Genomic DNA, 23,164 nt, shown 5'->3' with positions numbered 1-23,164 from the left:
TTACCAGGCGATTTCTACCTTGCATTCTGTCCCCTCGGTCATCAGTGTGGAATACTCTGTGTCGGATGAAATAGTAAGTCCACAGACTGCAGCAAATGTCACCACACCCAGAATGGTGACCGCTCCCCAGTTAAAGCACCATGTCTCTCCCTGTGAAAACTACAGTGACTCCAGGGAGGATAGGTGTAGTGTGCAAACACATTTCTTCTGAAACATTCCATTTGAAGGGCAGTTAGATTATAAACCTTGATGGACGAGGGCAGCAGATACAACACCGCCACTTCCAAGCCACTCGCCACGTGGAAAATATGCCTGCTCCTTCACTGTCCCTGGGTCAAAATCCTGGAATTCCTTCCCTAAGGGCATTGGGGGTCAACCCACAGCAGGTGGACAGCAGCGGTTCAAGAAGGCAGCTCACCCCCACCTTCTCAAGGGGACAACTAGGGACGGGCAATAAATGCTGGGCCCAGCCAGCGATGCCCGCATCCCACAGGTAAATAAAAATAAAATGCAGAGGAAGCTCGTTAAATAAGACCAATGAGAGCCAGTCACGGACCTTCGGCGCAACACTGTTTTGAGTTGTGCTGATATCGGAGGGGGATGCAGAGGAGGGTTACAAGAATAATCCTGGGGATGAAGGTTTTGATATAATCTCTACCCAATAGTCCCTGTCATCTTTCTAAACTCTAATCTAATTGGAACATAAATACCGAGAGGCCTGGGTAGAGTGGACGTGGAGAAAATGGTTCCTTGAGTAGGAGAGACTAGAGAACTAGGACCTGAGGGCGCAGCCTCTGAGCGAAGGGCTGACTCTTTAGAACAGAGACGATAAAATTCTTCAGCTGGGGAGGTGTAGGGGTGAATCTTAATGTCACAGAGGACTGTGGAAGCCAAGACACTGAGCTCATCTGGACTCTCTCACAGACTGAGCCCGAAGGTGATGTGACAAAGCACAGGCTGGAGAAATAGTTCCCTTCATTTCCCTGGAAGTGGGGTAGAAGCAGGTTCGATCGAGGCACTCGAGAGGATGGTTGATTGGGATAGAATTGGTGGGAGGGGATATGGGGAGATTGGTCTTGGGGGATAGAACAGGCCCAACAGGCTGATTGGCCACTGTAACAATTATGTCATTCTACGAACGTTCCAAAATAATGTTGAATTGTAGTCGTGTTATTTTCTGATGGCAATGAGCCACTCCTGCACACAGCAGGATCCCACACTAACCAGTGTGATCATCAGACCATGTTCCCACCATTCCCATCACTGCCCCTTCCATAAATAGGGCAATAATCTGCGGACAAATGTGGGGGTGGGCTGGGGCTGGGTCTCTCCCTCTCCCTCTCGTCCTCCCACCCTCTCGTCCTCTCTCTTTGTGTCTCTCTCTCTGTCCTCCCCCTCTCCCTCTTTGTGTGTGTCTCTCTCTCTGTCATCCCCCTCTCCCCCTCTCTTTGTGTCTCTCTCTGTGTGCCTCTCCCTCTCTTCATCTGTGTCTCACTCACTCACTCCCTCACTGTCTCTCCCCTGAACCAGGTTCACTCCCACCCCTCCAGGCACAGCCACCGCTCTGTACAGCTGGAATGCCCACGAGGCTTTGCTCGCTCTGGGAAGAGTCCGATCCCACGGGAGAAGATGCAGCTCTTTGCCGTGCTCTGTATTGAGACCAGCCACTACGTCTCGTTCATCAAATACGGGCCTGAGGACCACCACTGGATGTTCTTCGACAGCATGTCTGACAGACACGGTGAGGGCCATTCAGCCCATCGGGCGTGCTATACCATTCAATAAGATGATGTTGTACTCTTGTCGATTTTCGGGTTGGTCTCGTTCCGTTGTCCAGCAGCTAGTTGGACAGTGAGGGTTCCCCTCTCTGGTGTGGAGAACGTTCTCCCCCATTCCCTCTGGTTTAAGGTGATGTCTCCCCCGCCAAGGTGGGCACAGTCATGGGAGATTCACAGAAGGTAGAGGGGGAATCTCTGTCCCCATTGGTTTAAAGGAGGATAGGTTGGCGGGGGAGGGGGGAAAATAGGGTGGGAGAGGGATAGGTTTGGAAGGGGGGTGTGGAGGGGGGAGGGTTTGGAGGGGTTTGGTAGGCTCACCATGTGGGGTGATATCTGAATACAGTGGCCACAGGTTCCCCGTAGAAATGAGGAGGATCAAAAGACACCAAGGTATATGAACAGAGTCTTTGAGTCATACAACATGGAAACAAACCCTTCGGTCCATCCCGTCCATGCCAACCAAACATCCCAACGCAATCTAGTCCTATTTGCCCGCACCCGGCCCATATCCCTCCAAACCCTTCCTATTCATTTTCCCATCCAGATGCCTCTTAAATGTTGTAATTGTACCAGCCGCCGCCACCACTTCCTCTGGCAGCTCATTCCATACACGTACCACCCTCTGTGTGAAAACATTATGCAGGTCTGACACGGGAGAATGGGACTGACCGGTTTGCTCTCAGAGAGGGCTGGCATGGACATGATGGGCCGAATTCTGTCATGGGGAACATCAACGTTTCAGAAAAAGCCCTTCGTCAAAAATCAGGCTTTTGCCCGAAACGTCGATTTGTCCTGCTCCTCGGATGTTGCCTGACCTGCTGTACTTTTCCAGCACCACTCTCTGATCTAAACTCTGGTTTCCAGCATCTGCAGTCGTCACTTTTGCCAAATTCTATCGTGGCTCTGTGACTGCCTTGCAGACATTGGAGGTCAAGGGTAATGGTGCATTACTTCCTGCAGTGCTCTGCAACGCCAGCAGGGGGCACTCCATTTCCATCAAAGAATGTCGGCCAGTTTGATTTTCCTCCTGCCCCATTACTGCCCTCCGTACCCCCCCTTCCCGGCCTCCTGCCCCATTACTGCCCTCCGTACCCCCCCTTCCCGGCCTCCTGCCCCATTACTGCCCTCCGTACCCCCCTTTCCCTGCCTCCTGCCCCATTACTGCCCTCCGTACCCCCCCCTTCCCGGCCTCCTGCCCCATTACTGCCCTCCGTACCCCCCCTTCCCGGCCTCCTGCCCCATTACTGCCCTCCGTACCCCCCCTTCCCTGCCTCCTGCCCCATTACTGCCCTCCGTACCCCCCCTTCCCGGCCTCCTGCCCCATTACTGCCCTCCGTACCCCCCCTTCCCGGCCTCCTGCCCCATTACTGCCCTCCGTACCCCCCCTTCCCGGCCTCCTGCCCCATTACTGCCCTCTGTACCCCCCCTTCCCGGCCTCCTGCCCCATTACTGCCCTCCGTACCCCCCCTTCCCTGCCTCCTGCCCCATTACTGCCCTCCGTACCCCCCCTTCCCGGCCTCCTGCCCCATTACTGCCCTCCGTACCTCCCCTTGCCCCAGTACCTCAGGCAGGGATGCCTAGTTCCTGTCACAATGACCAGTGCCGTCTCATGGAAGAATATTCCAGAATAAGAGAGTTCAAATCCTACCGAGGGATTTGTTTGATTTTGACCCAGTGACAGTGAAGGAACAGTGATACATTTCCACGTCAGGATGGTGAGTGGCTTGGAGGAGAACTTGCAAGGGGGTGGTGGTTCCCTGGTTTGGCGTATATGTGACTCCAGGCTCACAGCAACGTTGTTGATGCTTAATCGCCCCCTAGAGGCCAATTAGGAATGGGCATTAAATGCTGGCCTAGCCAGTGACGTCCTGATCTTTACAAGCTAATTGAGGGGGACAATAAATGCATCTTTTGGGATTAGGAAAAGGAACAGTGTTGGGAAGAGAGGACATTGAGGGGTGGCACACTGACCTGTATAAAATTGAGGAAATGGAAAGTCCCATTTCCCTGTGTGGAGGGCTCCATTACCTGAGGGTGGGGTGGGGGCATAGATTGAGGGAGGGCATGGGGGTTCAGAGGGGTTAAAGGAGAAATGTTTCCATTCAGAGGGTGGCTAGGAGCCCAGTACCTGAGCACACTGAAGTCAAGCCCACTGCCCTCCCCACCATGTACCGTAATCGAGCAAGAGTTGGAAATTGGGATCAGACTGGATAGCTTTATCTGGGCCAGGAGATAGTGATGGGCCAAATTGCCTTCTCCCAGCTTCTCCAATCCTCTGATTCCAAATCTGGCCCTGGATTCTCTTTAATACCCCCCCCCCCCCCCAACTTCTCATTTATCTGTCAGAGGGTTTTTAAAATGTTGTGAGGATTTGAGGGGCAAGGTGCAGGTGAACTTTCACCTTTTGACGGAGAAATCGAGAGTTCATATGATCCGAATTCGAATTGAGGAGCAAATCTGGAAAGACACCCTCACACTCGAAGTTGTGGAATTCTAGAACGTTCTTCACCCAGAAGGCCAAGGCCTACAGGAGCCAGTCGGTGCTCTTAATGCTTTCAGTCAGCGGAGCAGGGAGTCGCGCCACCTGACTGTGGCGTATGGGATCTTCCTATGCACGTGGTTGGCTGCTCCTTTTTGTTTTAGGCGAAAGTGAGGACTGCAGATGCTGGAGATCAGTGTGGTGCTGGAAAAGCACAGCAGGTCAGGCAGCATCCGAGGAGCAGGAGAATCGACATTTCGGGCATGAGCCCTTCGTCAGGGCTCCTTTTTTTAATTGAGAGGTGCTCTGAAGGCGAGAAATTGGAGCTGGAAGTGGCCATTCGGCCCTTCGAGGCTGTTCTTTCTTTGACTAGCTCAGGACTGACCTCCCTCTGCACCATCTCCCTCTGGATTTTTTTGGCATTTATCGACCTCTGTGTTTGGACGCACTCTGATTGACTGACTGAGCTTCCACAGGCCCCCTGAGGGAGAGAACTCCAGCGACCTGTCATTGTCTGAGTGCTGAGATCCCTCCTGGACTGTCCCTTGTGTTCTGGCTTGTCCCATCTCTCGCTCTCTCACTCTAGCAAGCTGTAATTCTGCACATGACCCCATTGCTGGGCCAACTTGGAGAGACCCTTTCATCAACCTGTTCGGGGGGGTCTTGAAATTGGTCCTCCTGACCCAGAGATAGGGACAATATCACTGCCCCACCAATGCCTGGTGTGACGGGTTATATTTTTCTGTCCTGAGGTGGTGGGAAGGTTTCTATATAAATGTCAGACTTTCTGAATGAATTTTGTCTTGTCCTTTTTTTTCCTTCCTCGCATGTGCTGCCGGTCGGACCCTGTAGGTGGCGAGAGTGGGTACAACATCCCCACGGTGATGCTGTGCCCGGAAGTGGCGAAATACACCCAGCGCTCAGCCGCCCAGTTGGCCAAAGAGAACCCGCGGGACATGGAGGGTGTGGCCAAACGCCAGCTGTGTGACGCCTACATGTACCTGTACGAACACCCGCGCATGGCCGTCTACAAGTGAGCAGCACTCCCCCCATCGCCCAGCACCGGGGTAGGGACTGGTGGAGGATGGGGTGGGGGGCAAATAGGGGAGGGTGGGCTTTACTGTACCAGGAGAACCAATCGAGACAGCCGTCCCACGTTGACCTTGCTGCTGGGGGGAGGGGAGTTGATGAGATTTGGAGGGGGATTATCTGACCCATTGCTGTGGGTCAGCAATGTGGAGGGTCAGAAGGGAGGTTACCCCAAGCGAGTTTGGGTTTGGCTTTGAGCTCCTGCTGTGGGCTTACCCAGCGAGCGTGCAGCTCTCTCTGCACACGCTAGCCTTTACCTCCTGTCCCGCACAGCTTTAGCGCCACATTAAAAAGCTTCTGACAATCTCCTGTTTCCAGAAGCCTTCTCTGTTCTGATTAGTTCACCGGTGCCGTGACCAGCGCTGGCAGAGCCGGCTCCTCGTTGCTTTTGAGAACTTGTCAGCCGTCATGTTCTGGTTGGAAGTGGAAGATGACAGTTGTGTTTTCCTATCGGCGTTTATTTGCAGAGTCCCCCCACCCCGAGCACTATTTCAGTGTGCTACTATTTAGGCGAGTATATATCAATCCCCTCTCAATGGAACACCACCAAATAATGTACAATTAACAACAGCAAGCTTTTGGGTTCTGGTGGTATGTTGGTGATATCCTACCTCAAGACCAGAAGGTCCAGGTTAAGTCCCATCTCTGGGTGTGTTGTTCCAGTGGTGTTTCATAACTGGCCTGACCAAAATATTTACAGCACCGATCCCCCACTTGGAAATGCTGCTGTGTTTGATGAAAACGTTTCTATGTGTTGGTGAGCGCACATCCCAAAGTCAGGTCTAACGACCAGCATTTAAGAACAAACGTTTTGTCTTGGGCGCGATCGCCTTAAAATGGTGGGAGTCACTGTTTTCTTAAAGACCCCCGTGACAGTGTTTGGGATGGCTTAGTCCCAATGATGATGTAGAACCAGCCAATATGTTCAAACTAGAAATAGGAGTAGGCCATTCAGCCACTCGGGTCTGCTCCACCATTCAATAAGATCATGGCGGATCCGATTGTAATCTCAAACTCACCGATAACCTTTCACCCTCCAACAAGAATCTATCGATCTCTGCCTTAATAATATTGAAGAACTCTTCTGCCACCATTTCAGGAAGAGAGTTCCATACGTTTTTTATTTTTAAAACATCTATTGAAGGACATAGGCGTCACTGGCTGGGCCCAGCATTTATTGTCCGTCCCTAATTGCCCCCTGGAGAAGGTGGGGGTGAGCTGCCTTCTTGAACCGCTGCAGTCCACCTGCTGTGGGTTGACCCACAATGCCCTTGGGGAGGGAATTCCAGGATTTTGACCCAGGGACAGTGAAGGAAAGGCAATATTTTCCAAGTCTGGATGGTGAGTGAGACAGTGCTGTCAATCTTGGTTTTCTCTGGCCCCTCCGTTTTGAAACATTATGCACATTTACGTGGCCACCTCAAACTTAATTCCCTCCCAGCTCGGGGCGGTTCCAGACCAAGGAGGAATTCTCTCTTCCTAATTTCCATTTCCACTCAGGCTGCCAGTGGATATTTCTGCTGACTGTGTGTTTGCAATTTTGTTTCTTGTTTTCTGTTGTGGAGTTTGTCAGATTTGTATTTGCAAATCATTTTATCTTTAAATAAAAAGAAAACATTTTATCTCATTTTAGTGTTATTTTTTTTGTTGGCAATGTTGGACGAAACTTAATTTGAAATTGGGTCCAGGCCATCAGTGTGGTTGGTCACATCATAGCTGGAGGCCATTCACCCATCTTGCCCATGCCAGTTGTCTGCTTACCCAGCGCCACTTACCAACTTTTTCAGCAAAGCCCTGTAAATACTCTCTCTGCAGATAATAACCCAATTCCCCTTTTGAAAGCTCTGATTAAACTGACCTCTGCCTTGCCCTCAAACGATGGTTTCCAGATCCTAAGCACTTGTGACACACACGCAAAAAAAGTCTCATTCTTCCTGTCATCATTCTGTCAATCGATATAACTCACTGCCCTCTGATTCTCAATTCTTCTGCTTATGTCGGCAATGTTTCCCTATCTGCTCTGCCCAAGCCCTTGTGATTTCGGAAACTTGTATCAAATCTCATCTCTCTTCAGAAGCAAAACAGCCCGTAACATTTTTTGGGCTGTAACATAGTGATGTACAGCACGGAAACAGATCCTTCTTGTTTGAGCCATAGGGAGAAGCTGTTTTTCCCTGGAGCGTCGGAGGCTGAGGGGTGACCTGACGGGTTTATAAAATCATGAGGGGCATGGATAGGGTAAATAGTCCACTTCTTCTTCCTCCAGAGTAGGGGTGAGTCCAAAACTAGAGGGCGTCGGGTTTAAGGTGAGAGGGGAAAGATTTAAAAGGGACCTGAGGGACCACATTTTCACGCAGAGGGTGGTGCGTTGATGGGATGAGCTGCCCGAGGAAGTGGTGGAGGCTGGTTCAGTTACAATATTTAAAAGGCATCTGGATAGTATAGGAAGGTTTTGGAGGGATATGGGCCAAGTGCTGACAAAAGAGACTAGATTTAATATATTTCTACATAATGTGATGTTCCACATCCCTAGAAGCATTCTCGTGAAATTTTCTGCACTGTCATAGAGTCCTACAGCACGGAAACAGACCCTTCGGTTCAACCAGTCCATGCTGACCATTATCCCAAACTAAACAGGTCCCAGCTGCCTGCTCCTGGCCCCTCCCCCTTCCTAAAGCACTGGGCACAACACGCCAGCAGAGATCAAACCAGCCTTTCAGCCAAGTTTATCATAACTTCCTTGCATTTGTTCTTGATAATACAAGATGTAGCATTATGTGTTTTAACGGCACTCCCCAGGTTGTTCTTTCCTGTATCCTCCTTTCGAATTATCCCCTGGCTTTTGTGTTGTCTGTGTTCTTTCAATCAAAATGAATAACTTCACACTTCTCTGCATTAAGTTTCATCTACCACTTATCTGTCCATCCTGCCAATTATTCCTTATTTTTACCCAAGTTCCATATTCTCCTTCGTGAGTGAGTGTTGCCCTCCATTTTGATTTTCTGCCCTGGACGCCAATGTCCAGGTTATTATGTTCAGGAGCAGCAAGACTGCCAGGACTGAGCCCTGGGGAACTCTGCTACAAACCTGACCTGCAGCCCAAGAACCATGCATTTACCGAGTTTGAAAGCAGGGTCGCGGGTTAACTTTGTTTTTCTCTCCCCCTTCTATGTCAATGGAACTGAGTTTGAGAGGATGGAGTGTGTCACATTGCTTGGAGCGACTATAACTGATAACCGGTCCTGAACTTCCCACATGGATGTGATGGTCAAGAAGGCACCACAATACTTCTCCTTCCTCAGGCGGCTCATGAAATTTGGCATGTCCTTAAGGATCCTCGCCAACTTCTACAGATGCAGCATTGAAAGCATATGGTCTGGATGCATAACTGCCTGATATGGCAACTGTAAGAAACTACAGAAGGTGGTCTGCATAGCCCAGTCCATCATGGAAGTCAGCCTTCCATCCGTGAACTCCATTTACTCAACTGCTACGCGGAAAGGCTGCCAGCATCAAACATCCATCACACCCCAGTAATATTCTCCTATAACCCCTTCCGTCAGGCAGAAGATACAGAAGTCTGAATACACGCACCAGCAGGATCAGGAACCGCTTCTTCTTGGCAGTTTAGACTGAATGGACGCTCTAGCCTCCAATAATGCTGATCTTGCTAACATTGATCTCATCCAGCACATGACCTGTGCAGTGTAATCTGTATGCCACTAAAGTCTTTTTGATCTGTACATCCTTGTGTACGTTGATATGCTTGCACTGCTTGGAAACAAAGTGTTTCACTGTACTTTGGTAAACATGACAATACATCAATTAATTAGAGAATCAATCAACCCTAAATGATGCCAGATCTGCTGAGTTTCTCCAGTCGCTTCTGCTTTTGTTTCAGATTTCTAGCATCTGCTGCTCTCGGTTTTATTTTATGCATTACTCGTTGCTTTCTCTCTCTCTCTCTCGTTTTCCTGTCACTCATCCAGTTCTGTGACTATGTTGTTAATGTCCCTTTTATTCAGTAAAGTCTCACTTTGCTCTCAAGCTTTTTTTATAAAATGGCCTTTTGGAAGACTCTGTCCAACACAGGGATAACATTACCTTATCGATCTTCTCTGTAATCTCGTTGTAAACACTGCAGCATGTTAGTTAGCTATGATTTGCCTTTTAGCAAATAACTTTTGAAGTTCTGCTTATTGTGTTCTTTTACAAAATGCTGACTTCAGGGCCACATCCCTCAACACTGCACAGGAGGGACCAGGGGTCCTGATCCTCTTCCCCAAGTGGAATTCTCTGTAGCCACTCTCTGCTGGCCTTGAACATGGAGTTTAGCACTGAGGGAGAGATTGTGATGCTAAACTTAAAAAGTTAATCATCAACTTCAGGAAATGAGGAGGGCACAGCCCTACCTACCCCAATGGAGAGGGTCAAGAGCATCAAGTTCCTGGGCGTGACAATCACCAACTATGTGTCCTGCTTCATCCCCATTGATGCGATGGTTACAAAAGCACAACAACACCTTTTACTTCCTCAGGAGGCTAAGGAAATTCAGTGTGTCCATAAATAGATAGATTACCTACACTATGGAAACAGGCCCTTCGGCCTAACAAGTCCACACCAACCCTCTGAAGAGTAAACTACCCAAACCTATTCCCCTGCCCTACATTTACCACCTGACACGATGGGCAATTTAGCATAGGCATTTATCAATTTTTAAAGATGCACCATAGAAGGCATTCTATTGGGGTGCATCCCAACTTGGTATGGTCACTGCTCTGCCCAGGACGGTAAGAGATTACAGAGAGTTCTGAGCACAGTCCACACCATTACATAAGCCAACCTTCAAGCTCGTGACTCCTTTCCCACTGCCTCAGAAAAGCAGCCAACATCAAAGACCCTTCCCACCCCGGTTAGAATCGCTTCCAACGTCTTCCGTCAGGCAGAAGATACAGAAGCTTAAACGCACGTACTGACAGATTCAAGGACAGCTGCTTCCCTGCTGTTATTAGACGACTGAATGGACCTCTCCAATTTCTTTTTCGTTTTTTTTTCTTTTTTATTCCTTTTTTTCCACACTACCGCCTAACTGCGGTAGTGCTTATTTTTTCCCCAGCAGCCATAGTGTGTGTGTGCAGGTGTGAGACACAGTGAGAGACACAAAGTGCACAAATCTTTATTCAATTACCACCAGGAAGATAGGAAAACACCCGAGTGGCCAGTGACAAGCAGTGCCCTTCACATCAAAGGGTAATGCTGTGTGATCGAACAGTGAAGGGGAGGGCAGGGACTAAATCAAAATGGAGTTGGAGGGGGAACCTCTCCAATTTCAAATCGAACGTAGACCTCACGCTCTCTGCAGCTGTAGCATTGTATTCCTTGCTCTGTTCTATCACCCTGTGAACTTTGTAGAGTGAGATCTCCCTATGTTGCTGGCAAAACAAAACCTTTCACTGTACCAAGATATGTGACAATAATAAATCAACTCAAATCAAATCCTGCACTCACATCAGTTCCTGTGGAGATGCCTGACTGCGAGAGACAGGTGCAGTGGGAATGCCTGCCAGTCTAGTCGACACTACTGGTGTAGAGGACCAGCTTAATGCCCAGAGGCACATGGGTTCAAATCCCATCATGCCAGCTGGTGGGATTAAAAATCAATTGATAAAATCTGGAACTGAAAGCTAGTTTTAGTGATGGTGACCATGACAACTGTCATTGCTAGCTGTACAATCCCATCTGGTTCACTAATGGCCCTTTAGGGAAGTGAATCTGCCACCCTTGCCTGGCCTGGCCTACGTGTGATTCCAGACCCTAAGTAATGGGGTTGACTTTCAACTGTCCTCCGAAATGGCAAAACTAAGCCCAATTAGGGATGGGCAACATATATTGGCCTTGCCAGTGATGAAAAATGTGTTGCTGGAAAAGCGCAGCAGGTCAGGCAGCATCCAAAGAGCAGGAGAATCGACGTTTCGGGCATGAGCCCTTCTTCAGGAATGAGGAGAGTGTGCCAAGCAGGCTAAGATAAAAGTAGGGAGGAGGGACTTGGGGAAGGGGCGTTGGAAATGAGATAGGTGGAAGGAGGTTAAGGTGAGGGTGATAGGCTGGAGTGGGGGTGGGGGCGGAGAGGTCAGGAAGAAGATTGCAGGTTAGGAGGGCGGTGCTGAGATCGAGGGATTTGACTGCGACAAGGTGGTGGGGGGGAGGGAAATGAGGAAACTGGAGAACTCTAGGTTCAACACTTGTGATTGGAGGGTTCCTAGGCGGAAGATGAGGTGCTCTTCCTACAGCTGTCGTGTTGCTATGGTCTGGTGATGGAGGAGTCCAAGGACCTGCATGTCCATGGTGGAGTGGGAGGGGGTGTTGAAGTGTTGAACCACGGGCTGGTTGGGTTGGTTGGTCCGGGAGTCCCAGAGGTGTTCCCTGAAACGTTCCGCAAGAAGGTAGCCTGTCTCCCCAATATAGAGGAGGCCACATGCAGTAAATGATGTGTGTGGAGGTGCAGGTGAATTTGTGGCAGATATGGAAGGATCCCTTGGGGCCTTGGAGGGAAGTAAGGGAGGAGGTGTGGGCGCAAGTTTTGCATTTCTTGCGGTTGCAGGGGAAGGTGCCGGGAGTGGAGGTTAGGTTGGTGGGGGGTGTGGACCTGACGAGGGAGTCAAGGAGGGAGTGGTCTTTTCGGAACACTGATAGGGGAGGGGAGGGAAATATATCTCTGGTGGTGGGATCTGTTTGGAGGTGGCGGAAATGACGACGGATGATATGATGTATGTGGAGGTTGGTGGGGTGGTAGGTGAGAACCAGTGGGGTTCTGTCCTGGTGGCGGTTGGAGGGGCGGGCCTCAAGGGCGGAGGAGCGGGAAGTGGAGGAGATGCGATGGAGGGCATCGTCGATCACGTCGGGGGGGAAATTGCGGTCTTTGAAGAAGGAGGCCATTTGGGTTGTACGATATTGGAACTGGTCCTCCTGGGAGCAGATGCGGCGGAGACGAAGGAATTGGGAATATGGATGGTGTTTTTACAGGGGGCAGGGTGGGAGGAGGTGTAATCTAGGTAGCTGTGGGAATCAGTCGGTTTGTAGTAAATGTCCGTGTTGATTCGGTCACCCGAGATAGAAATGGAAAGGTCTAGAAAGGGGAGGGAGGTGTCTGAGACCGTCCAGGTAAATTTGAGGTGGGGGTGGAAGGTGTTGGTAAAGTGGATGAACTGTTCAACCTCCTCATGGGAGCACAAGGCAGCGCCGATACAGTCATCGATGTAGCGGAAGAAAAGGTGTGGGGTGGTGCCAGTGTAGCTGCGGAAGATGGACTATTCCACATATGCCTGCCTCTTCGTAGGACTCCCTCGTCAGGTCCACACCCCCCACCAACCCAACCTCCACTCCCGGCACCTTCCCCTGCAACCGCAAGAAATGCAAAACTTGCGCCCACACCTCTCCAAGGCCCCAAGGGATCCTTCCATATCTGCCACAAATTCACCTGCACCTCAACACACATCATTTACTCATTTACTGCATCCGCTGCACCCAATGTGGTCTCCTCTATATTGGGGAGACGGGCCGCCTACTTGCGGAACGTTTCAGGGAACACCTCTGGGGCACCCGGACCAACCAACCCAACCATCCCGTGGCTCAACACTTCAACACCCCCTCCCACTCCACCAAGGACAGGTCCTTAGACTCCTCTATCGCCAGACCATAGCAACACGATGGCTGGAGGAAGAGTGCCTCATCTTCCGCCTAGGAACCCTCCAACCACAAGGGATGAACTCAGATTTCTCCAGCTTCCTCATTTCCCCTCCCCCCACCTTGTCGCAGTCAAATCCCTCAAACTCAGCACCGCCCTCCTAACCTGCAATCTCTCCGCCCCCACCCCACTCCGGCCTATCACCCTCACCTTGACCTCCTTCCACCTATCTCATTTCCAACACCCCTCCCCCAAGTCCCTCCTCCCTACCTTTTATCTTAGCCTGCTGGACACACTTTCCTCATTCCTGAAGAAGGGCTCATGGCCTAAACGTCGATTCTCCTGCTCTTTGGATGCTGCGTGATCTCCTGCGCTTTTCCAGCAACACATTTTTCAGCTCTGATCTCCAGCATCTGCAGTCCTCACTTTCTCCTTGCCAATGATCGTCATGTTCCACTGAAAATGGTGAAAACAGACTCCTGTAGCACCTTCCTTTGTCCAATCCTTGTCCTGGCTCTGCCCGGCTGAGTGAGGCCTGATGATGTGAGCTTAGTGCTCACCAGGCTGTCGCAGTCTCGCCAGGCCCTCCTGGTCTCGCCAGGCCGTCCCAGTCTCACCAGGCCCTCCTGGTCTCACCAGGCCGTCCGGTCTCGCCGGGCCCTCCCAGTCTCGCCGGGCCCTCCCAGTCTCACCAGGCTGTCCTGGTCTCACCGGGCCCTCTCCGACTCACCAGGCTGTCCCGGTCTCACTGGGCCCTCTCCGTCTCACTAGACCATCCCCGTCTCACTAGGCCTTCCCCCCCGTCCCTTGGCACCCTGCTTCTTCCGTCGTGTTTATCATTGCTGCTACCTTCACTTTCATTTTGTGAATAAGTTAAAATGCTTGAGTCAATGCGTGGAAGATACAGTGTATAAACTGGGAATGGAAAACACTGATGGAAGGTTCTAGAACTTGAAAATCCCTCCACTTTCTCTCGTGTCCTCTTCACTCACTCTCCCTCATCTCTCTTTCTCCCTATCACCTTCTAGTACTTTCTCTCACCACCTTCCTGTTTTTCTCTCCCGTTTTCTTCTTACTTTTTTCTTTCTCTTCACTCTTTTTTTCCTCACTTTCGTTTTTTTCTCTCCCTTCTTCCTTTTCACTTTCTTCCACCGTCCTCTCTATGCTTCATCGCCTTCTGTTCTCCATCCATTGCCTCTTGTTCTCACTTGATTCCCCTTCCTCTCTCTCTCTCACACGTTTTCTCTCTCTCCCTTTTTCACTCTCCTATTTCTTTCATCCTATTACTCGGTTATATTTTCCATCCCTTTCTCTCTCACTCTTCCTCTTTGCCTCACTCCTCATGTTTCCCTCTCTCTGTCCTCCTCTTCCCATCCTCTCTATCTCCCCTCCAGGATTTGATCAATCTAACCTCCCACCTCGCTCCTCCACTCTTTAGCGAGCATTCAATCCATTTTAAAGCCTGGGGTCTATTCTCACAGCATGACCTCATGTCAAGCCTGGGTCAGACTAACCTTCCAGGGTTCACACAGCGACTCGGGCGAATGGGAAAATTCCAGGAGGAAATGCAGGAAAGCTCAAACCAATGCTAAAGGCTTCCGGAAACTGTGACAGTTTGGCAAGTCAAGGAACATCAGGGGAGGGGATTGGAAAGCTAAACTTTTCACAGGTAGAGCTTAGAAAATATAGACAATAGACAATAGGTGCAGGAGTAGGCCATTCAGCCCTTCAGGCTGATTTTTAGATTAGATTAGATTACTTACAGTGTGGAAACAGGCCCTTCGGCCCAACAAGTCCACACCGACCCGCCGAAGCGCAACCAACCCATACCCCTACATTTACCCCTTACCTAACACTACGGGCAATTTAGCATGCATCTTTGGACTGTGTGAGGAAACCGGAGCACCCGGAGGAAACCCACGCAGACACGGGGAGAACGTGCAAACTCCAAACAGTCAGTCGCCTGAGTCGGGAATTGAACCCAGGTCCCTGGCGCTGTGAGGCAGCAGTGCTAACCACTGTGCCACCGTGCCGCCCTGATATGCCAGATGAACAGCATTAAAATGGGGCTGTTAGACTGGGTCTGCGGCAAGTGGGGAGGGAACCAACAAGAGGGAAAAACACACTCAACCTCATCCTTCCCAATCTGCTGGCTGTAGGTGTATCTGTCCATGACAGTATCAGTAAGAGTGACCACCACACAGTCCTAGTGGAGACACAGTCCCACTTTCACATTGATAATACCGTCCATCGTGTTGTGTAGCACTATCACCATGCTAAATGGGTCAGACTTTAAACAGATCTCACAGCTCCAGACTGGGCATCCATGAGGCACTGAGGGCCATCAACAGCAGTAGAACTGTACTCCAGCACAATCTGTAACCTCATGGCCCGGTATATCCCCCACTCAACCATTACCATCACGCCAGGGGATCAACCCTGGTTCAATGGAGAGTGCAGGAGGGCATGCCAGGAGCAGCACCAGGCATCCCTGAAGATGAGGTGTCAACCTGGTGAAAACTTGGAGGTTTTTCAGGAAGGTCCAGGGACTATCAAAGGAGCCAAGGCCACCTTTCACGTTGACTGGGAAACATTTCCACGATTCTGCAAGGCCCGCCCAGTGCCATTTGCCTCACGGGCAAAAGTACAGGCAGAAAGTAGGAGGCTGGAAAACGAAGGAATCATCAAACCAGTCCAGTTTGTGGAATGGGCTGCACCGGCCAAACTGGTTGTGAGGCTCGATGGGGATATTAAACAAACAGGAAACTGTCTCTCACAGCTGGATAAAAAAAACAATCCCTTACATAGAGGATTTATGCACAAAGATGGCAGGGGGCTGTTCTTCACAAAGCTGGACGTAAGCCATGCGTACCTACGATTGGGTTTAGGTAAGGATTCCTAGAGGTATGCTACATTTAATATCCATAAAGGTTGGTACCCATATACGAGACTGCCATTTGGGGGATCATCAGCCTGTGCCATTTTTCAGCGGATGATGGAGAACATTTTCGAAGGTCTATCCCAGGTTGACATTTATCTGGATGATGTGATAATAACAGGGAAGCCCAATAAAGAGCACTTAGAGAACTTGGAAATAGTCTAGACATTTCTCCAAGGCAGATATATGCCTAAGAAGGGAAAAGTCTGTGCTCCAGGCACCCCCAGTGACCTACATGGGTTACAGAGTCAACAAGACCGGGCTACACCCGTTGGAAATCTCCTGCTCCTCGGATGCTGCCTGACCTGATGTGCTTTTCCAGCACTACACTCTGATCTCCAGCAGTCTGGAGTCCACACTTCCTCCGACACCTGTTGGAAGAAAAAGTGAGGATGGTCAAAGGAGCCCCAGCTCCCATGTCTGTACGAGAGCTTTGGTCTTGCCCTGGGCTGGTGAATTATTACAGAAAGTTCACACATTACCCGGCCTCCATCCTGGCACATTTGCAGCAACTTCTCAGAAAGGGTCAGCCTTGGAAATGGTTGCGTAGCTAAGCCATTGCTTTCAGGGAAGTGAAGAAACAGCCATTGTCCTCTAAGGTATTGGCGGATTATGATCCCACACTAGAGATCTGGTACTGACATAAGCTGCCTCCCTACATGGCATCGGGGTAATACTAGCTCATAAAAACTGAAAGAATTGCTTATGTTGGCAATCAGAAACAAAAAGCAGAACTCAGCAGGTCTGGCAGCATCAGTGGAGAAAAATCAGAGTTAATGTTTCGGGTCTGGTGACCCTTACTGAGAACATATAAGGACAGCTCCATACTACCCTTCATCCAATGGGCTGGCAGAAAGAGCAGCCGAAACTTTGAAGACGGGCTTAAAGGAACAGCCTACAGTTTCACTCAATACCACACTGTCCCAGTTCCTGTTTGATTATGGGACCATCCCTCACACAACTACAGGGATAGCACCAGCAGAGTTGCTGATAGGGAGAAGTCTCCTCACCAGGACAAATCTGACCTTCCTGAATTAGGGGTGAAGGGGAGGGTGAAACCGTATCAGGAACGCCAATGCTGGGCACAAGACTGCGCTAAACGAGAGTGACAGTTTACTTCAGAGGATGGGGTTTGGTGCAGGAACCATGGATATCACCCCGCGTGGGTGAGAGGTGAGGTCGATGCGAGATCAAGTCCGGTGACGTATAAACTTCAGGTAGGTGTGAGAGTCCTGAACAAGCACAAGGACCGTGCAAACTCGCAAACGGTGCGACACCCCAAACCTTGCCTGACTGTTCTGGAACCCCTGGGTTCTCAAGTTCTGAAGACACCTCAGAATCTGAGACGGACACAGCGGATGTCACCACCTCCACACCTTTGCCGCCCGAAGAAGAGAATTAATTTCTCCTGAGATACTCCGGGCACAAGAGGCGAGTAATTGTGCGTTGCACACCACCCGGACCCGAGGCAGAGTTGGAGCAAACTGACCCAGTGCTAAATCCCACCCCTCCAGGCGGCCTATGCCCCCAGACATACTGTATCGGGGGTGGGGGATCGGGTGAGAGGAGGGCTGAAGGGGGGGAGGAGAGCACGGGGAGGGGTATGTGGTGATTGTAACGAAGATAGCCTCAGAATATGAGTTGGGGCTGTTATCCTGGTCCAATCAGGGAGCCCTGGCTGACAGATATAAACAAGAGTGTCAGGGATTTTGCTCACTCTGAGAGTCTCACTCAAGGACTGTCCAGTGATTAGGTGACGATGGATTTATGTTAGTTACCATCACTGAATCCCTCACTGCCAACATTCTGGGGGTTACCATTGACCACAAACTCAGCTGGACTTACCACATAAACACAGTGGCTACAAGAGCAGATCAGAGGTTGGGAATCCTGCAGTGAGTAACTCACCTCCTGACTCCTCAAGACCTGTCCACCATCTTCTACAAGGCACAAGTCAGGAGTGTGGTGGAATACTTCCCACTTGCCTGGATGGGGGCAGCTCCAACAACACTCAAGAAGCCTGACACCATCCAGGACAGAGCAGCCCACTTGATTGGCATCACATCCATAAGCATCCACTCCCTCCACCACTGACGCTCAGTAACAGCAGTGTGTACCATCTACAAGATGCACTGGAGAAATTCACCAAAGATCCACAGACAGCACCTTCCAAACCCATGACCACTTCCATCTCAAAGGACAGGGGCAGCAGATACATGGCAACACCACCCCCTACAAGATCCCCTTCAAGCCACTCACTGTCCTGACTAGGAAATATATTGCCGTCACTGGGTCAAATTCCTGGAATTCCTTCCCTCAGGGCATTGTGGGTCAACCCACAGTAGGTGGGCTGTAGGCGGTTCAAGAAGGCAGCTCACCCCCCCCCCCCCCCCCCACCTTCTCAAGGGGTAACTAGGGATGGGTAATAAATGCTGGGCCCAGCCAGTGACCCCAGGTCCCACAAATGAATAGAAGAGAAACCTTTTCGACCCAGATCAGATCTAGTTCAGCAGTTCTGCTGAACACAGCTAAAGAGGAGGAATGTGGGGGGTGCTGTGTGTCCGCTCACCCGTTACAAACTAAATCTGTGATGTCTTATCAGCAATGTCTGTGCTGGAGGAGGCCAGTGTCAGGATGCTGTTTGACCTGATAAATGTTTCATTGTGCTGCCAGATGCTGCTGTTCCTTCAGGAACTCCGAGCCTATCTCAGGCCAAAGTGTTACTTCACCCGGTTACATGCTGACTCCAGTGAAATGAAAGGCATTGAGTTTGTAATTGGAACCTTGAACTCTCTGTGGGAGCGTTAACACTCACCATTCCTGTTCACGGTGAGAGAGCACCATCCTCACAACTGGGATCAGCCATCAGCTTGGTCTATCGCTTTCTCTCAAACACAACACTGACACACACAGACTCATTTGTCCCTGTGGTGACCACCCCCAAAGGCAGGAAGGTCTTAGAAGGACAAATTATGAGGAAAGATGTGATATAAGAGACTTGATCCCCTTGACGACAGGAGACTGAGAGCTGATCCGATTGAGCAGCCGAAGATGATGATGGGATTTGATCGGTTAGATAGAGAGAAACTCTGTTCCATGAGGAGAGTCTAGAACAAAGAGGCAGGACCTTTGACCTCCTTGTTTGTTGAGAATCTGTTGACCTCTGCCCTAAAGACTCAAAGGCCCTGTTTGCACTGACTGTTGAGGAAGGGAGTTCACAACAGTAACCAGCCTCCATAGGAAATGATGGCCCAATCACTGGGCTACCTGCCTTAATGCATAGTCATTAGCAATCACTCACTCTCCAGTCTGTTTGTCCACCTCAGGGACTCCATGTCTCTGGTTCTGGGTGCTGGGGGTCCTTGTATGGATGATGAGCCCAATCCTAGAGCCACATTTCCAGCCCCATGTTTGGCAGTTGTTTCCGGGAGGTGGAATTAGACCTTGGCTTTGATTGCTGGCATTCCTTTCCCCAGTTCCTTTTCTGTGCTTCCTCTTGCCAATGGGTGTTCTCAAAGAATTCTACCTCTCTAAAGGAGCTTTCTCCCAGTTGGTTTCTTTGGGAGCAGGATCTCTGAAGTGTTGGAGCTCTCTGCTGTATTTCTTGAGGGAGGACATTAGGGAACCTTTGAAACACTCCCTTCAGGCTCCTGTCACTCAAGTACCTTCTTTGAGCTGGATAAAGATGATTTGCTTTGGCAGTCGGGACTTGGGTAATCCTAAACACATGGCCAACCATTGGCTTTGGTTTTAGATGATCATGGTGCTATTGGCTGCTTCAAGGACACTGATGTTGGTATGCCTGTTTGAGATCATGAATCCTTCTCAAACACTGATGGTACTTACCAAAGGCATTGAGATGGTGTCTATATGTAAAGCATGTTTCAGAGCCATATAGAATTGTCAGAAGGATGGTTGTCTTGTGTGCAAGTATCTTGGGATCAGCATGGATGCCACAGTCATTGTAGACTCTCATGTCATTCTACGGATGTGACCCCCTGATCCACATGCTCTGTGCTGCCCTGCAAAGTGATCCAGCAAGCCCCTTCCCCAGAGCATAGGGGGCTGGGTGATAAAGGCTTCCTCTGGCCAGTGAGACTCACAGTGAATTGAAAAGTTATCAAGTTAAACCTGTGATATTATAAAGATGCTAGGGAACCACAGTCCGTGGAGAGAGAACGTTATGAGATTGCCAGTTTGATGGAAGAGCAGTTCTTTTTCTATTGAGTCCCTCCCCAGTCTCCGGTACTCAATATTGACTTCAGCAAATTTACATCTTCAACTTTGTTTCCCCATGTTGAACCCCCCCAGCCCCCCCACTGAAATAACCCTTCAGGGGCTGACATCCCATCCCCAATCACCCTTTATTTACAGATGACTAATAGTACTGGCTCTCACTCAGGTAATCAGGGTCCCAATCTGATAGGGTGTCCCTGATTGGACCATGGTTAACAGCCCCAATCAGGGAACTCATATTCTTTGATGTCCCATTGGCTGACCCTGTTACAATCACTAACCACCCCCCCCCTCCCACTGTCTATACTTTGTTTGCATGGTTTTGCTTCCAGGTTAGATCTGACCTTTATTCTGCCATTAACACCATCTCTGGACCAAAGCTTTGTTACTTCTCTATAACTATTCCCATCCCTCATGGCCTGTTGTCCATGTAAACATAGGATCATAGAATGTTACAGTACAGAAGGAGGCCGTTTGACCTATTGTGCCTATACTGGCTCCCAAAACAGCTACCCAGCTTGTCGCATTCTCCAGCCCTATCTCCATAGCCGTCTAAGTCCATCCCTTTCAGATATACAGTATATCCAGTTCTCATTTGAATCCTCCAAAGGAATCCACCTCATCCCCATCTCCAAATTGTTTATATAAATCAGCAAACGCAACAGTTCCCACACCCATCTCTGGGGAAGACCACTTTCAACATGTCTCCAATCTGGGAAATGCCCATCTACCTACCTTTCCTACCCTTGAGGCAACTTCTAATCCATGTTGTCAAGGTCCCATCAATCCCAAACATTTCTAATTTGCTAACCAACATACTATGTATAACCATTTCAAATGCTTTGTATAAATCCAAATATACGACATCCACAGCACTACAGGAAGCAATGGCCTGGTGGTATTATTGACCGGCTGTAAACCCAGAGAGCCAGGTAATGTTCTGGGGACCTGGGTTCAAATCCTACCATGGCAAATGATGGAGTTTGACTTCAATAACAATCTGGAATTAAGAATCTAATGATGATCATGAATGCAATGTCATTTGCTGTAAAAACCCCATCTGATTCACTAATGGCCTTTAGGGAAGGAAACTGCCATCCTTACCTCGTCTGGCCTACATGTGATTCCAGACCCACAGCAATGTGGGGGACTTTTAACAATTCAGGATGGGCAGTAACTGCTGGCCTAGCCAGCAACACCCTCATCCTGTGAATGAAAACAAAAACTACCCTCATCCACCGCCTGTGTCACCTTGTCAAAGAACACAATTAAATTTGTCAAAAATGACCTGCCCTTGACAAGGCCATGTGGACTGTCTGGTGTTTGTTAATTTATTATTAAATTGAGGTTGACAAGATGGCGGTGCAGTAGGGCTCTGACTGCTTTCCTTTCTTCTTCCTTGTTTCTTTTTCTTTTAGTTTTCTTTTAGTTTTCTTCCTCTATTTACCTTCCAGGGGGGGCTCGGATGTGATGGGGCAGCCTGGGGACCCTGAACGGGCACTTTGTCAGTCAGCCACCAGGAGGTTAGTGTGCTCAGGCAGATCTCTGGCAGTCAATGACATGGTGGGGGCAGGTGGGACTCCGGCAGTCAGCAATGAGATGGCAGTGTGGAGGCGCGGGGATCGAGAGATCGACACCTCATGGGGAAAGCCTAACGTGGAGCGACTGCAGGCCCGTGACTAAAGGAGGACTGTAATTTGGAACTTCTAACATTAATTTCATATTTACTACCTTACATTGAGAACTGTCATGTCAAACTCTTATTTCTTGATCTTTCTAGATTTTGCCTAAGATTTTGTATCTGGGTAAATTGTACCTGAGATGTCACTGGGATTAGCAAAATTATGTACTTTTCACTGTACTCCTGTATTCCTGTAAAACAGTACACGTGACAATAAAGCCTAATTCCTAATTTTCTTTAAGTATGTATTTATCTTCTCCATCTGTTTTCCCACAATTGACATCACGCTGACAGGTCTGCAGTTTCCTGGGTTAGCCTTTGTCCATTACCTGAACAACTCCATGTCACTTTTACAATCCTGCAGGACCAATCCAGAGGCCTTTGATCTTAAATCTTCTTCAGTCTCTAACCGTCTGCTCACCTGGCTTTCTGGGAGAAAGTGAGGACTGCAGACGCTGGAGAGTCAGATTCGAGAGTGTGGTGCTGGAAAAGCACAGCAGGTCAGGCAGCATCCGAGGAGCAGGAGTGTCAACGTTTTGGGCACAAGCCCTTCACCTGACTTGCTGTGCTTTTCCAGTGCCACACTTTTTGATTCACCTTGCCTTCTGTCCCACTTAGACTCATAGAGATGTACAGCACAGAGACAGGCCCTTCAGTCCAACTTGTTCATGCTGATCAGATATCCTAATCTAATCTAGTCTCATTTGCCAGCCCATATCCCTCTAAACCCTTCCTATTCATATACCCATCTAGATGCCTTTTAAATGTTGTAATTGCACTACCCTCTGTGTGAAAAAGTTGTCCCTTATGTCTCTTTTATATCTTTCCCCTCTCATCCTAAACCTATGCCCTCTAATTCTGGATTCCCCGACCCCAGGGAAAAGACTTTGTCTATGTATCCTATCCATGCCCCTCATAATTTTGTTAACCTCTATAAGGTCACCCTTCAGTCTCCAATGCTCCAGGGAAAACAGCCCTAGCCTATCAACCTCTCCCTGTAGCTCAAACCCTCCAATCCTGGCAACATCCTTGGAAATCTTTTCTGAACGCTTTCAAGTTTCACAGCATCCTTCCGATAGGAAGGAGACCAGAATTGCACGCAATATTCCAATAGTGGCCTAACCAATGTCCTGTACAGCCACAACATGACCTTCCAACTCCTGTACTCAATATTCTGACCAATAAAGGAAAGCATACCAAACACCTCCTTCACTATCCTATATACCTGCAACCGCACTTTCAGGGAGCTATGAACCTCCACTCCAAGATCTCTTTGTTC

At 49.5% G+C, this 23,164-nt stretch overlaps 1 protein-coding gene across 1 annotated transcript in view; it reads left to right on the top strand.

The window, feature by feature from the left end:
* cyldl (cylindromatosis (turban tumor syndrome), like) overlaps window positions 1-5,356 on the top strand; it is a 41,853-nt gene extending 36,497 nt beyond the window's left edge. Inside the window, exons 14-15 of the mRNA XM_060825211.1 lie at window positions 1,531-1,741; window positions 5,110-5,356. Of these exons, the coding sequence (XP_060681194.1) occupies window positions 1,531-1,741; window positions 5,110-5,294 (396 nt within the window). The 3' untranslated portion in view covers window positions 5,295-5,356. The remainder of the gene's footprint in view (window positions 1-1,530; window positions 1,742-5,109) is intronic.
* Window positions 5,357-23,164: the final 17,808 nt, after the last annotated feature.

The sequence above is a fragment of the Hemiscyllium ocellatum genome, chromosome 5 (genome assembly GCF_020745735.1).
Source record: "Hemiscyllium ocellatum isolate sHemOce1 chromosome 5, sHemOce1.pat.X.cur, whole genome shotgun sequence".
NCBI classification, from domain to species: domain Eukaryota; kingdom Metazoa; phylum Chordata; class Chondrichthyes; order Orectolobiformes; family Hemiscylliidae; genus Hemiscyllium; species Hemiscyllium ocellatum.
The sequence above is the reverse complement of the archived record's forward strand: the minus strand, read 5'-3'. Positions and strand labels throughout refer to the sequence as shown.